Source organism: Haliotis asinina, chromosome 5 (genome assembly GCF_037392515.1).
Source record: "Haliotis asinina isolate JCU_RB_2024 chromosome 5, JCU_Hal_asi_v2, whole genome shotgun sequence".
Lineage (NCBI taxonomy): Eukaryota > Metazoa > Mollusca > Gastropoda > Lepetellida > Haliotidae > Haliotis > Haliotis asinina.
Genome location: NC_090284.1, coordinates 75,461,635 through 75,478,270, shown reverse-complemented (window position 1 = coordinate 75,478,270; position 16,636 = coordinate 75,461,635). Strand labels below are relative to the sequence as shown.

The 16,636-nt window shown below is 42.8% G+C and overlaps 1 protein-coding gene across 4 annotated transcripts in view; it reads right to left on the bottom strand.

Annotated features, from left to right (window-relative positions):
* LOC137285281 (lysosomal alpha-mannosidase-like) overlaps window positions 1–16,636 on the bottom strand; it is a 68,590-nt gene that overhangs the window by 13,911 nt on the left and 38,043 nt on the right. For all 4 annotated transcript variants that reach the window (XM_067817606.1, XM_067817608.1, XM_067817607.1 and 1 more), the window contains exons 5-15: window positions 15,113–15,306; window positions 13,859–13,967; window positions 12,997–13,091; window positions 10,424–10,477; window positions 5,949–6,065; window positions 5,153–5,356; window positions 4,854–4,917; window positions 4,453–4,492; window positions 4,194–4,263; window positions 700–813; window positions 208–318 (exon numbers count right to left, since the gene is read on the bottom strand). In XM_067817606.1, the coding sequence (XP_067673707.1) occupies window positions 208–318; window positions 700–813; window positions 4,194–4,263; window positions 4,453–4,492; window positions 4,854–4,917; window positions 5,153–5,356; window positions 5,949–6,065; window positions 10,424–10,477; window positions 12,997–13,091; window positions 13,859–13,967; window positions 15,113–15,306 (1,172 nt within the window). The remainder of the gene's footprint in view (window positions 1–207; window positions 319–699; window positions 814–4,193; window positions 4,264–4,452; window positions 4,493–4,853; window positions 4,918–5,152; window positions 5,357–5,948; window positions 6,066–10,423; window positions 10,478–12,996; window positions 13,092–13,858; window positions 13,968–15,112; window positions 15,307–16,636) is intronic.

Below are 16,636 nucleotides of genomic sequence, written 5' to 3'. Positions count from 1 at the left end.
AGAACGTAGTCCACTTCCTCATCCTATCCGTGCAGTATTGCTGACCCAGATATAATACTGTGGGCTGTATCGGCACGACCTTTAGCTATTAACAGTTGCACCGAAAATCAGTCAGAACTTTCAGGTGGAAGATAATCCCACAAAGACGAAAACATACATGGTGACAACATAGTTGCAGTAAAGTTTCTGTCCGGTAATGTGTCTTACCTCAGCCGTGACCTTGCCCTCTCCGATCACCTTGTAGGTCCCGCCAGGGATCGGCAGTCTGACGAAATGAGTGACTGGCCAGCCAAGAGGGTTGAATAAGTTAACGAAAAACTGTTGAACAAAATCAGAGAAAAAACATAACCCAACTGTCTACATATATGTTCACAGGTGAAGGTTACCGTACGATAAATTATCATGAATAGTTATCATTGTCTGTCTGTTCGTGAGTCACGCATGACGGAAGCCTGTATGTGGTGAGGAAACTGTTTCACTTCGTATCACTAAGACGGTATGAAAGTGTGGGTGTGGCGTCAAGATCTAAACACGTTGACTACATTCATACAACTGCTCATCGTCTTGCATAGCCTCACACTTGGTTCCATGTGTCCTCAACGTGCACTGGTCCACAGACTGAAAACTCTAGGTATGAATGGTATGAATGGAACCGTATAAAAGCAGCAAGATACTAGACCAAATGTACATTGCACACACCGTTTTAGGAGTTTCTGTTTCTGGACAAAAACTGATGTTGAGTAAAGGACAGAACTCTTGCTTGGGAGCTGCTGCTTGAGGTAGCAGGATCCTGTAGGCCTCATCGATCACCGACTGAAATAAACACAATAAAACGTACGTATTAGTCAAACAAGAGAACGTACTGTAAAGTGATAAGTGCATTTAGATAAAGTGACCTGGTGATTCAGAACCAAAGTTAGTGTTCTACAGACTACTGAATGTATAGTGGACCGTTCTTTCATCGTGACTGCTTTATGGAGCTGTAGCAGAGGCAGTGTTGTTGAAGTTCACAGGTTGCGTGGACTCTCGTTTGCCCAACTCAACTCTACATTCCAGCGCTTGACCCCAGCATCAACCTACGGGCCATGATCTGTTTGGCATAGTCTTGGCAGCGGCTTTGTAAACCAAACCACAACAGAACAAGGAATCCTTAAAGTATATCAATATCAGGAATATTTGATTTGTTTGTCAAACTGGGATTCAGTCCGTTAGTAAAGTGACATATCACACTTTTAACTTCCTTGATAAATGTGTGATGTTGCACGCATGCGTTTAGCTTGCGCCTAAAACATGACTGTGATGTAAATTAGGCTCCGTGAATGTTTTTCACCACCTTTTTTACACTACTGACGCCCGTTTTGTGCTTCATTATCTGTGTAAATATTATCATTGCCACTAGCAACTATTCCTTACGTATATAAAGTATATTTGGCCAGACCGTCGTTTGCTAGCACTACAAGGACAACGACGGACGTTTATTTGAGTTCTTGGCAGACAAACATTCTCAGCGTTAATGTATATGCGGGGTCATCATTTGCAATTAAGATGTGTAAAAGCTTTTAAGCACAAATATACCCCACACCAGACGACACGAAACGGGAAATTCGGCCGGTTGAAATGAATGTAAATGCATTCTACATGTCTCAGACAGTAAGCGATGCTCATAAAAGCACTTAGAAGTTCCACTTAGATTGGCCATAATGGTAAGCGAAAACGGGTCATTTTGGAGGAATGGTTCTATTGTCTCGTGAGACAACATAACGAGATAAGACTTCTGGGCCAGGTTTGAAATTCATACATGTTACTGTTCTAATGGCATAACGAATAGAGTGAATAGATCACAGTCCGAAGCTAATGCTTTGGCCAATGTTTGGTATGTGGCGGTATTCCACACAAAATGGCCTCTCGAATTACTGTTAGAATTCAGTGTTTGGTCAAACGGCGTACTATGAATATGTTATTCTGATGGAAAAAAAACACACTTGCAATTCACGTATGTACAACTGTTTACTATATGTAAAAGTCAGTGGCAGCTGATCGAAGATCCATTTCTACATTATTCAGAGTGAAGCCTACATCTACAATACCACAATTCTTCCATGGAATATCAATCAATTACGACTTTAGAACCAGGGACCCGGAGTGTTATTTTTAAGTGCAACGTCTACAAGTATTGTCTTCATTACAATCACACTGTATTCAGAGTGTTCTTTGGTAGACAGAGTACGGCACCATCGTCACAAACTGAAACCTGTGTTCTTCGGTGTGTAGGTCACTATCAACCAGTATATAACTGAACTACTACGTGTTTAGTACATTGCATACAACCAGTGACAGTGCATACATCCAGTGACAGTGCATACAACCAGTGACAGTGCATACATCCAGTGACAGTGCATACAACCAGTGACAGTGCATACATCCAGTGACAGTGCATACAACTAGTGACAGTGCATACATCCAGTGACAGTGCATACATCCAGTGACAGTGCATACATCCAGTGACAGTGCATACAACCAGTGACAGTGACTCAATTTCTGTACAACACTGAATATAAACAAGGAGACAATGGACACTGCGAAAACACCACCCCGCGTCTGTGTATTGATATACGACTAGTCCCAAGGTGATTATGTCCATAATGTGGACATACACCGTCATTGGGCACAAGGTCTTCAGGAACTGATCTTTGTCTCCCATAACTGACTCCCTGCATGTAAACTGAGCGACAAAAGAAAGTAAACAAGGGTTTCAAGAGGTCATCATTACTGACCAAGACTACCTAGGTACACAAACGCATACATTGGTGTTAACAACACCACTCAACCTGAACTAAAAATCACCACATAAACACGTGGCGTCAGACAAGTTAACTAAGGGTCTTGAAATTGTAAAACAGTTTTCAGTCACATGGAGGTAAGCTGGTACTGAGTTACACCCAATAAATGTTCACTACCATCACTTTAACATCCTGCATGCCCACCCCTTGCATTAATACATCACGCAACCTCCTTCTAGTCGAAAACAACAGACGTCTCACAAGTTCAGCCGGTATGCGAGGATACTTGTCCTGGAGGGCAAGTTGTGCAAGTTGCTGTTTACTCTGTGCTGGGTTAAGGTGTTTCCGCACACGCCTGTCTAGTGCACCCCACATGTGCTCGATCGCGGACATTTCTGAGGAACGTGCTGGCCACTGTAAAACGTTTTCGTTATTCCATCTTGTCGCTGCCAACGACGAACAACTCAATCTGGGTCCAACGCAATCTGTGACGTCTGTTCAGGGGTCAACACCTGTCCTTTGAAAGGTCTGTAGGCCCTGATACCTGCTGCCCGAGGGCGTCTAGCCATCGTGTATCGACTGACAGGGTGATCAAGGGAACTCGCCGCTGACGACGTTACCGTCAGGAAACGGTTTCTCGGGTGTAACGTCCTCAAATACCGGTCTTCACGTGTTGCTACCCGCGGTCTCCCACTTCCTGGTCTGCCCTGTGTCTGGCCCGTCTGCTTGGAACGTTGCATGAGTGTAGAGACAGCTAAGTGGTGCAGCCGAAGGTTTTTGTTGGCATGTGTCGACCAGGTCTGGAAGGTACCTGTGGTCCTCTCACGTTCAACTGCTGATAGTCGTAGCATATCTGTGGAGATCTTTTTCAAACTGTACATGTAACTTGTCCGTACGCTAACGTTTACAACCTTTGTGCACGCGAAATTCTGACAGAGGTTCAAAAGCATAGTTTATACAATTGACCACTTCGACGTTTTTTCACGATGTGCACATAAAGTCTACTGCACGTATTAAACAGCTAAGTTGGATGGACAAGTTTCAGCGTATAACTTTCCTTCAAAAATATTTCGTTAACATTTGTGAAATGATAACTTCTGCAAAACTTTCTTTTGCCGGTCAGTTTAGTATCAGGCAAAACGTCACCAACGTCTTTTGCGTCGTTTTGTTTGTTTTATTCATTGACCTTTGGAAGACCTCAGGTGTATGTGATCCTGGGGAGCAGTATCCAACGCTCGGCGTAGAAAAACATGTTGTTTATGATGTAGTTAGCCGGGATACATCGGTGAGTTGAACTGGTGATTTACCTCAGACTCGAGTCTGTGTATGAGATTTAATATCTAGATTCCATTAGCGCAGAACTACAGAAGCTGGGGCCTGTATGGCAGACCAGTATACACAGCAATCCCTCACCTGACACGCTAGTTCCCCCTCGCTCAGCATCTTGTTATAGTCGTCAGTGACGTGCTGCATCTCCGTGCCCCTGAAAAACACGTAGATACAGCTGTGACCGAGAGAGGCATGGGTCCGAGGTGCTAGTCACCGGCTTCATGGTCAAGAATATCGCTGTTAAAACAGTTGTGGAGTTTAGCTGTAAAACGTCGGATGGCTTGATGAACACGTTTAGAAACCGACATCCCTTCATCTCCCCAAGTTCCGTTAATCTACTCACGTGATAGCGTCGTGATGCTGCAGTACCCCCACGGCACTCTCTGAGGGGAGGAGACACGCACATGTTACATGAATACACGGACTGAGGGTGGGGGTCTTCATACATTAAAACATGTAGGTTTACAACTGACTGCATGGAAAGATTGTGGTTTTCATATCAAAGCGCAAAGGGACCTCAAATCCTACTGAACACCGGCACATTTACCTCCTTTGTTTGGTGGGCAGATACCCTCTCATGTAAGGTACCTTCACCACATATTTAAACATATTTTTGACAGTCACATTAATGAACAAACACCATCTTTGCTGTGCATACTCTCTCTCTTTCTCACTCCTTCTTTCTCTATCACTCTTTCTCTCTCTCTCCACACACTGACAACCAAACAAAACACCGATACTTACTTAACTTGTCAACGTTTGTTTTTGCATGTTCGAGCTGTGCTAGTACCGCCATTTCTTTACACGTCTGAAAAAACGATGGACATACAGTGGATCATGTGGTAAGTTAAGTAGCTTCTGTCTGACATAGGAACCAGCTACTAGCATCCAATAAAGTACGTTTGCATTTAGTAGAGGCTGTTGACCAGGAATGGAGCGACATGTTTCCTAAACTGTAGCAAGCCTCATGCTGGGAAGGGAATGGGATGCCTTCCTTACTTGAAATAACCTACGTTCATCAAAGGAGTGATGTTATCACCCACCTGTAGTAAGCTGCTGGCCACTTTCACATGGCGCTTGAGTCCGGGTCTGCTGGTGAAGAAGCCGGTCCAGAAGGTGTTGGGGATGGTGGAGTAGGGAAAGAAGTCGGTCGACATCGTCTCAAGCGTTACCGCTTCTCTGTTGACGCTGTTGATGTAGCAGGTTGGGGTGGAGTAGAGGACGTTCACCTTACTGCCAGTCGCTTGCTGTGGAAAATGATAGAGAGAACACATTGACCATATCCTGACCATGCGAACACCATGACAACAGTTAAGGAAAGTGGAACTTGTACCTTTATTAGTTTGAAACCTATCCTTTACATATACAAGGCTTTGACGTAGCTGGGAGCAATGTCTGCATTTGTATTACTTTGTACCGTCAGTATATTTTCAAAAGTACAAAAGGATATATGCGTTTGTGTTATGGAGGACTAAAATTCGTTTATGAGTATAGACAGGTTTTACTCTTACTTAAGTCTTTTACACGAGAAAAAACACTAGGTCCGCAAAATGCAGTATGTGCTGAACACAGCTGGTTTTATGAAACCATTTTTTAAGACAACCAAGAGTAATCGATGACTTCAACATCAACCGGAACGTACTTATGCGCGCTCAAATGGAAACAGCATAAAAGTGCAATCACGTTCTCAAATATATCACACGTCTTGAATAAAAGCCATCTGCCTCAAGATGGAGAACATATAAGCTATAGTCCCGGCCAATGTGAAAGTTGGTGTGTCCAGTTGACCTCCAACAGAGGATGGTTTCATGGTAGTACAAGACACAAGGAACTGTTTACCTTGGCGTTGACGTATTTGATGAGGTTATCGATTCCATCGAACCAGCCGGCGGCAGTGTTGAAAGCAAAGTCACCTCCAAAAGGAATTAACACGTGTTTCGTCTTGTATGCCTTAGCCTAGAACACAAAGGTAGGCCGAATCGTCAGTAGGCTTATGTAAATTAGCTGGCATGCACTCGCTGTTATCAGTACTGTTTGAAGTCGTGGGGCAATCATATGAACTCATACGAAGAAGGTAATACATATGTAACGATTCAGGTTAAAGTGACAATATATATGAGCACTTCATGTGATAAAGTCCTCTCTGAAACAGATCTAGCGTATTATCAAGTTATATTTTCAAAATATATATCACGCATTTGAAATTGTTAATTAGTTAATGAGATGTTTATTTTGATAACCATAAACACATATTTGATTCTAGTAAATGGACTACATCGAACCCTTATAAATCCTGACTTTGGCTAGACAAATGAAGCAAGCTACTTTCGGTTGAACAAATTAAATATCTTCGGCCAGTATCTTGTACTTTTTTTCTAGACGCTGGGATTGCGATGTTTCTGGATTATATGGTCATGTGTTTTTGAACATAGACAACATTAAATATATGACAAATCGTTAACATCATTAATGTGTGACAATCAACTGACATGCACCAGTAAATAGATGACAGTCAACTAAGGTCAACCTAAAATGATGACCCGTCAGTTTCTAGGAACTGTTTTGTTTGATGTTAGTAAAACTACACAAATATCAGCCAGGAATGTGTGGACCACATATGCTGTTCGACCAAACTGTTCCTGGATGTTTAAGTGTCTGTCTCAGACAGTAGGGTTCTGAATGAAACCTAGGTGGAAGATGTCGATATATTACTCTTGGTTGAAACGTAGTCAACCCTGTACTCCATGTGTCTGCTCACTAGTGTAGAGAGAGACTTTATCCTAATGTGTACATGAGTAAAGACTCGGTGGTTGGAAAGCCGACGTGATAATCTCCAACCGCTGTGAATCATGATAGTTACAGAACATAATTACACGATCATGTCATGGTGATGGATCAGCCACTGTGTCTTATTGTTTTGGCAACATACGTGCTGGTAGTTCCGTCACTGTATATTGAAAGAAAACACAGCCGGCATGACGTCGGTACTATCCAGCAGGTTCTACCAGTTAAAAAAGAAACCCCAGATATTACCTTGTTTTAAGCTGGAAGGGGACCACAAAAGACGTTGATATGGCATTTACATTACATTACATTACATTACATTACATTACATTACATTACATAGTTTACGCAACATCTGTTTGTACCCTAGCAACAGAATTCAACGGAACATATACAAAACTGAAAGGAAATGAACAGTTATGAAGGGAATACTATTCCCTGAATGTCCTTGTGACTATAAACATGTTCCATGTACTTTCTGGTACACCTTCTGAAAACCATCGTATAATATTAGAACATGTGGGACTGAAAATTTTGCCATTGACAAGTATTGCCGTTTCACAAAACTGTCGTAAACCTAAGATCTCGTAAGTTTTCTCGTACCATTGTACCTCCTATACTGTAACAAGGGAACTACGGATACTACGAGAAGAGTTACGAGATCTTAGGCTTACGAGAGCTTTATGAAACGGGGCCCAGACCCGTGGGGCCAGATATCGAGATAATCAGATGAGGCTTGCAAACCAACGGGAGAGAATATCTCAGACTTGTAATGACACACTAGTTCTATATCAATTTATGTTTTCCACATGCAATAAAAGAAGAGTGTAAGACTTAAAGCAAGAAACAAGAAACCAGGGAAGAAAAAATCAATTTAACAACGCGAAGAGTGTTCAGTATCCTGTTAGAATTTGTGGTGAAAGACATGCATACATCAGCTAACTGCAGCGAATCATTCTTTTTTCAACAAGCCACTGGTTATACGCGAGACTAAGTGCCTTCGATTCGACAGGAGAACAGTCGTGCTTTTTATATGTTTTTTTTCTGTTTCAAGTTGTGTTTCATCACTCGCGGTTATATTTTACTCGGATAAAGGATAAAATATCTAACCTACTCAATCGCAACAGCATGACCGCAGGATCGCAATAGCCGTCCCTGATCACAATCATAGATGGCATTGTGTAATCATCGCTAAATACCGATTCTAATCCTGCTTGAGCATCCCATCACTTGCTTCATACCCTGATTGAGCATCTCATCACTTGCTTCATACCCCGATTGAGCATCCCATCACTTGCTTCATACCCGGATTGAGCATCCCATCACTTTCTTCATACCCTGATTGAGCATCCCATCACTTGCTTCATACCCTGATTGAGCATCCCATCACTTGCTTCATACCCTGATTGAGCATCCCATCACTTGCTTCATACCCCGATTGAGCATCCCATCACTTTCTTCATACCCCGATTGAGCATCCCATCACTTGCTTCATACCCCGATTGAGCATCCCATCACTTGCTTCATACCCCGATTGAGCATCCCATCACTTGCTTCATACCCCGATTGAGCATCCCATCACTTGCTTCATACCCCGATTGAGCATCCCATCACTTGCTTTATACCCCGATTGAGCATCCCATCACTTGCTTCATACTCTGATTGAGCATCCCATCACTTGCTTCATACCCTGATTGAGCATCCCATCACTTGCTTCATACCCCGATTGAGCATCCCATCACTTGCTTCATACCCCGATTGAGCATCCCATCACTTGCTTCATACCCTGATTGAGCATCCCATCACTTGCTTCATACCCTGATTGAGCATCTCATCACTTGCTTCATACCCTGATTGAGCATCCCATCACTTGCTTCATACCCTGATTGAGCATCCCATCACCTGCTTCATACCCTGATTGAGCATCTCATCACGTGCTTCATACCCCGAAGCTCCACATCATTAATCCGCATCTAGGCTTATCCTTCCATGCTGACTGTCAAGGGACGTCAGCATATCATGAAGTAGTTTAACTATTCGGAGGAAAGTTGATGTGATACAACTGGAAATTGTTTAACGCAATCAGGGCAAACTCGGGTATTTACTGATAGTCCAGGAATGGCGTATAGAAGAAGGAAGGTAGAGGATGAAGATTGGCATCTCAAAAATTCTAGATGGCCACACTGAATATCACCCATCAACACAGACATAAGTCCATTCAGACTGGATGATAATTGGATCTAACTGACAAGTTCGGGTAACGGTTCGTCTGGTGACCCGTGGCAGAGCTGGTCTTCAGCAACCCATGATTTAGAGGCGAGTACCTGTATTGAGTGATCAGGCTTGCTGACCCGTAGGGTGCATTTCATCTAATCCCATCTGCAAGACAGATGCTTTTGGCATCAATCGCTGGTATTTAGGTCAAAACGACCTTCATATGTCTGGAATAATGCTGCGTGTAGCCTTAAATAACAAACAGCAAAGTGAAACGGGAAACGTTTTCAATGCATAATGGTATTGGTAGCATCAGCTGTGGAGCTTTGAAAAGAGCACTTTTTCCAGACCAGGGATTTTGATGACATTAATTATATAATTACATGGCAGGAAATATCACATCTTGACTGATTGACCATATTCAAGTGTTTTTATCATTTTCCACTGGGGCTGCATGGGGAAGACAATCAATTATATTGCAGCATGGCCGACTGACCATTAATACAGATATGTTCTATGTGGAGACTGCCATCTATCTATTACCACCGCCATCAAGCACAACACTGAGCAGAAACACATTACTACACATTGTAGTAATACTGTCATGCATCAATGCATTGTGTCAACTAGTTACACTATCGTAGTTACACAGTCATGCATCAGTACTTTGAGTCAGCTACAGAGTGTAGTTGCATTGTCTCACATGCAATTGTGAATTGTGTCAGTTTATGAACCGAAGATAGGCGGTGCCCTGAGTCAGAAAAGGGGGTTCGGGCTATCCTAACAGTCAGGCTGGTTTGGCTCATTATCAGGGAACTTGCCCTGCTGCGTGCAGCACAGAACCTTAAACAAAATCAACACTGACAGAATGTCCCGTATTAGGAAATTGTGGAGTTCCTTGATTTGCCATGCGCTGCCTGAAAAGAAATGGTATTCTTATATATATTTAAAATGTGAATGCACACAATCAGTGGGACTTCTCTAAGCAAGTGTGGCTTTGTCGAACTCAGCATGAAGGCATCTGCATTTTTGTGCACTACTTAGAGTGTCAGAAGAGCTGTGCTCATTGGAGAGAATCCGGACACTCTCCTGATAGTGTGAAGGGATGAGGATTAACCAAGTCACGACACCAAGAACAATCTGCGAACGGTGTAGTAGTGGTAGTGATTCACAAAAACTCGAGGAATGCCACTCGAAGCACTAGCAACAGCAACAGTAGCAGCAGCAGTAGTATTAGCAGTAGTAGTAGTAGTAGTAGCAGCAGTAGTATATCTTAAGCATGGGACATCGGCTGCCTCTTATGGGTGTATACTTACTCTCTCAACAGCGATATCGATGAATGCATTCACGTAATTTTCGCTGTTTCGGGCCTGAAATATGAAAGCGTAAGAAAATTGTATGTTTAGGTAATAATTGACATATTACATGCATAATCAGTTCATAATATAATGTTAGACGTATCGGATTCGCCGAGAGGTTGAAAATACTACCATACTAACATATAGCACCTCTTCTGACAGCGAGTTAAATCTGACAAAAGAGATCAATCTTCAAATGTACACCAGATAAAACCCAATCAGTTGGACAAACACTTTTTTTTAAATTCCAGTTGCAGGATATTAATACCTGTCTGGCCTGGTGCCGAGTAATCGGCAACATTTTGTTTCCCGGGACCTTCTGCGGTTAATAAGACTTTAAAGAGCACACATCAAACGGCAATCTGTTAATTACAAAGTAATTATTGTAGCTGTGATTTATCGTTATGTGCGGGAATCATTAGTTATCGTGACAGTAAATAACTGTTGACTGATAGGAATAGGATAGCTATCACTCTACAGGGGAGGCTCGCGTCCTTCAATGGCTGTAATCATCCCTCTGTCTGCGTCAAGCTGACTGGAACTCCCTGATTTATCATTCATCTGTCGGGTGAAGAACGGCAACGTCTTGGTTAAGGGGAAATACCGTGTCAATATTCTATGTATATATCAGCACTTAATCCTGTTATCAACGGATATTTAATGCAAAATCTAAACGCTTGATACATTTTTAATCTTGAAACCTACTTATCACGGATAGCAAACCTTGGTAAAACTCATCATCTCGCTAAAGGTCAAGCATATTGATCTGCATGACTAAACCTGTCATATTGCACATCTAAAGACAATTATACACTTTCCTACACAGTCAGATGATTAGCTGTTGTCCCCCGGGGGGTGTTGGTGCCGTGTTATCACAGCATGCCTGCCTGCTTCCTACCTACACATAATTACCACAGTCGTGACGAGCGGAGGAGATTTCTTTATTTCCGTTAGGTGTCGACAGACTCGAAACCTGAATGAGAGTATACACGGCTAAACATCAATGTTTGGTATTTATGTAATTATCTATGACACAGCAGACTAGCGACGTCAGATCAACCACTCACTCACTCATCATTATTGGAACATCAGATTTGTCGAGGTGATATGGTTAAAGTACTAAAAACAGAACGTTGCGTTGCACCACTAAATCTCCTTTGACTCAACATGGACTGTTTGGGAGTTACATTGCAGTCTACACAGTGGTGCATTCTCTACGACTAAGGGAGCATTAATGTAGCTTAATTGTTAAAGTGCAAGCTTGTCAAACATAAAACCTGGGTTTAAATTACATCAGGAGTACAATATTAGAACCTCAACCCCTGTCATTTTAAGGCAGTTGGTTCCCTTTGCGACCTTAACGCCACACCAATACATAACAAAACATAGTCGCAAGTTAGACGTAGCACTACACATGGTTTTGAGTAAGTGGACGCTGGATTTTTGACGCAGGCAGACACTAGTCTCTGACACACTGACATGACGGTACCTCGACATCCCACAAATCCCCATAATCACTCTTACGTTGGCATCTCCCATATGTTTCCACAATAGTGGCCATAATAGCGTGCGTGTGCTAAATGGCACTGACATATATAAAGCTTGCCAACACCGTCAGCATCGTTATACAATTCTGTTAATGTCGTGTCAATGTGATTATGCATTGAAAGGTTCAGCCTACTCGTGAGCGTCTAGGGGATTTCATATCTTCCCACTTCGTCTATTACTTGAAGTTCTAAATGCAGATACTGCCCAAGGAGTCACGCCCCTATACTTCGGTCACCCAGCGTCTCAGTGTTTCTTCAGCACATATTAACGTCTTTGAACCGTTTACCCTGCACAGACCCACATTTCCTGTAGTTAAGTAGTCTCGAGGCATGAGGTCCTACAGCACTGTCCCTAATGTGCACGTTGAGCCAATAACCCGTATTCTGCGTGTGCTACATGGCACTATTAAACTAGGTAATACGATATGGGTATCGAGAATGTATCAAAGCGGACGCTCTTCTTGGTCATATTAAATTTCAAATGCATTACCTGTCTGGAGAGTGTAATATTATTTCTCTCGAAGTAATATGTTCCAGTTGCTCTTAAAAAAACGTTTTAACTTCCTCGTCTCATAAATGTCCATACAGAAGTATTTTTGCAATGCGTTTCATTTTCATCATCTGGAGGAGTCGGATTATCGAAAAATCAAGCCGGTTTACCACCCATACGGAATTGATAACAAACAAAATTCATCCTGTTTTCTCTTCCTTTAATCTTCCAGTCAATATTCTATCTTCCACATGTAAAGGAGAAGTAATATCGACCGTTATAACTAGACACAGGACACGACAAAGGGCCAGAGAACCACACAGATTTCCCAGTCTGACTTGAAACGTTTGACAAGCTAGTACTTCCAGACAACGCACACCAGATTGTGAAGGTTTAATTTGGCACGTGTGGGAATGATCACTGCTGATACAGTACAAATAGGACTGCGGCTACATGTCGGCCAGAGAGGCTTGTCAAGTAGGCAGTCCACTTACCGACAACATACCGGGACCCCAGCCCTCCCATCGGAACCTTTCTGGTGAGAAATAGCCATCATAGAGAACGCTTGTGAAGAGACTCGTCTTGTCACCTGAAACACGCAAAGAGGCATAGTATTGTTCCTCGAAGAAGGAAACACCGTATTCAAAATCTCGACTCGAGTCATGTCGATTTCCGGACAACTACATTGATTTACTTGCTGCATCAACTTGATGGTGTGCTGGTTTGGTATTATGTCGACTAAATAATGTGTCTGATATATCGCGGCAGTACGAGGAATCAAACATAATCTTCCCTGGCTTCAAGTGAGTTTGGTCTTATGCCAGTTCAAGCAACCTTCTAGCAATATCATGGGAGAGACCAACAGACATGGGATTCATACCTTGTTCCCACGGGGAGGATCGAACCCGGAACTGCTGTGAGCTTAGTGTAGGCTGCCCTACCCTCGCGGAGACAAGTAGAGGTATTGACAAATGAAATGATTCTTGTATTTTGTGTTTTGAAGACAGAGTAAGACGTTATTGTGCAGTTAGACAACCGATGTAAGTATTACGCGTTTGTCTCTGTTGCTGTCCGAATATATTTCTGAAAGATCAGGTTAGGCATTCTCGAAACCTTCGTTGCCACACGAACTTCTTATGCCCATTCCTAACACATTGGCTCCACATTAATAATTCCTACGGCTACGAACGTTTCGAGAATAAGGGCCCAGCGCTATTCCGAGAATGTTAAATATAACATCGTGATTTTAGCACGTGTTAAGGTATTACAGGTTGACATACGGCCCCATCAGATGACCGGCAGATTTAGGAAGACACATGTATGTTCACAGTGCATATCTGAACAAACTAAGATCACCTAAGTTATCAGGACTCGTCCTCCACAATGTTTCCATGTTCGATGTTTTAGTCCGCCTCTCTTGATCCTGGAAGTCGATACGACCGAGGAACAATCCATCAAAGCCAAACTGAAAACAAATACCAAAACCAGGAGGATTTATATTAGTCAAACGGGAGCAGACAGCGCTTGCTGTGGACATAGGTGTACGACATGTAGGTTTGGTTTGTGTTTGTGTATGTAGTGGACATAAGTGTAAGACATGTGGGGTTTATTTGTGTTTGTACTGGACATAGTTGTAAGACATGTAGGTTTAGTTTGTGATTGTAGAGGGCAGTGTGTCGTGATCACCATGAAGGAAATTTCAATTTTGATTGGATAGTCAACTTCTTTATTGTAATGGGTGCGATGTTTCGCTGTGGTTACTAAAACCATTATCAAGCATGTACCTACACCGACATTACCTACACCGACATTACCTACACCGCTCTCGTTGCAGTAAAGAAACTGACTAACCATAGAACTTGGTTTTCCTTCATGACTAGTGTTGCTGACGTGAAAGTGGGTGTTACTAGGGTTACAGCAACATGCATGTGGTCTTGTCACACACACAGTCCACATGGAGGAGTAATGGTAAGGGAGTGTGACTTGACTTGAATCTCAGCTGAATATTACCTAAGTTCCTTCAACCCACTGAAGTGCGTAGGAGCTGAGAGTATGGTGCTCACAACATGCCACTGATTATACGATGTACATTCCTCAGTAAAACACAGTAATGCGTGTTGAAACCTGTTGCTTACAGAGCTGATCTTGCAAAATACAATACAATGCTTTATAATAAACAGACATATGAAACATGTTTTCCACGTCTGATAGCACTTTTTAGGAACTCCGACGACACTGTCCTGTTGGGTGTGAACAGACTCCAGGGAAACCGATACAGTGTTTGAAACAAATGTTTGATACAGTGTTTGAAACAAATGTTTGATACAGTGTTTGAAACAATTGTTTGAAACAGTGTTTGAAACCATCAGTCACATGGTACCAATCATCACCACGGCCGGAAAACGTGCTGACAAACCTGGTCCTCGAGAAAACGATTGAAGACTCTATAACTCAAGCGTAATGTCGATTCATATATTTGTCACATTACAGGCGAGGTTTGGTCCCGACTGATCGGGTGTTCTTGAAAGTCGTTTGAGGTTTATAACATGTTAACTAGGTGCGGGTAAAGTGCCAAGCAACACGTACATCTACTCAATAATCCACTGATACCTGGGCAAATATAGAAGAGTGTTCCCTTGAGTGTCCAAACTGGTCTACATGCCATCCAGATTTGGGCATGGCGCACTCGCCCAACTCCTTCTGGATCCATTGGAAGCCGTATGTGTGTTGGTCGATGACGTCGTCGTAGTATGTCGTCGCAGAGTCGCTCATGCTCCAGCCACCGATTATCAGTTCAAGGCGTCCTGAGTAAACCAATGAAGCTATGTGTTACTGAACCTGATCGTCCTAATAACTCAATCGTTAGTGCTGAAACGGTTTGTGTGTATGCCTGATTTAGGAGTATTCCAGAACACCAGACCATCGTAAACAGTCACGCTAGGACTCATCTCTTGGCAGTTCTTCACTTTATCTGTATTAGCAAAACGTCCGTGAGGGGCATCACACTCTGACGCTCATATCCACACACGCACAGACATCGACAGGCGGACACGCAGACACACGGGGTGATATATCATATAGTTCAGTCGGAGGGACAAGGGAAACTGGTAATGTCATAAATCTCTGCTTATCAAGCATTCATTCAATCAGGCATGCTTGTCGTCCCAAATGATTTGTTTTTTGTTTGGTAAATCTCATTTACCTTCAATAGTAAGACAACGTGTCTACAAATGAACACAAACGACGAGGACATATCCGTAAGAACGCAAGTGTCACGGTTCCTGCAGCGACAACTCGACCGCAGACGAAGGCGCGATAAGAAGACCATCCACCTTCAAATTACTAGGATTCGTCCTTGAACTAGGCAGTAGTTAGATAATACACGTGTGGGGGTTCTTGCACGCCTCGGCGGCCTATAATTTTAATGTGTGTCTAGGATAAAAGTGGAACGATGCCCATCCTCTGGTTACGATGGGGTATCAGCCCGTTACTAAGCCCTGACCACTCGATACATTTCTCAATCCACAAACTGTCCAGTGTCCAATATATACCACAGCCTTGTAGTGCATAGGGAAGGCAACTGAGTAAGTCAAAAGCGAGATAGTATAGACTCCCTGCAAATATGTTTTGACTTGTTTGTTTATTGTGTGAGCTGTAAGTCGCAGCGCAAATTCCAGACATTCCCCAGTTTAGACACAGTTTAGACACAGTAAGATGATCTGCGTCATGAGCCTCGACATGCGTAACGAGGATACGGTGACATCACCGGGTCACCGAGTCTGACCACTTGGTCCTGTTAGACACCTCTTGCGTGTTTTGCTGATTGCTTATTTTTTCGTTGGTTGTTTACGCTGGATTCAACAATATTCTATCAACGTGACAGAGGTCTGTTCAACAAGAGTCATCAGAAGATGCCAAATCCCACCGGCCCCCACATTTTTGAAAGAACAAATTATCTGACATTTACTGTGAATGCTTTTAGACCAAATCCACTGAAATCATGATAAATATAAATGTCAAAAACCAGCGACTAGCAAAGGCACCACTTTGGGATATGCCTCATATCTCATATCTGCCACGTTCTGTTGAAAGATTTGCAAGGTTTCCTAGTTGTGCTCCAGACACGAAGGCCAC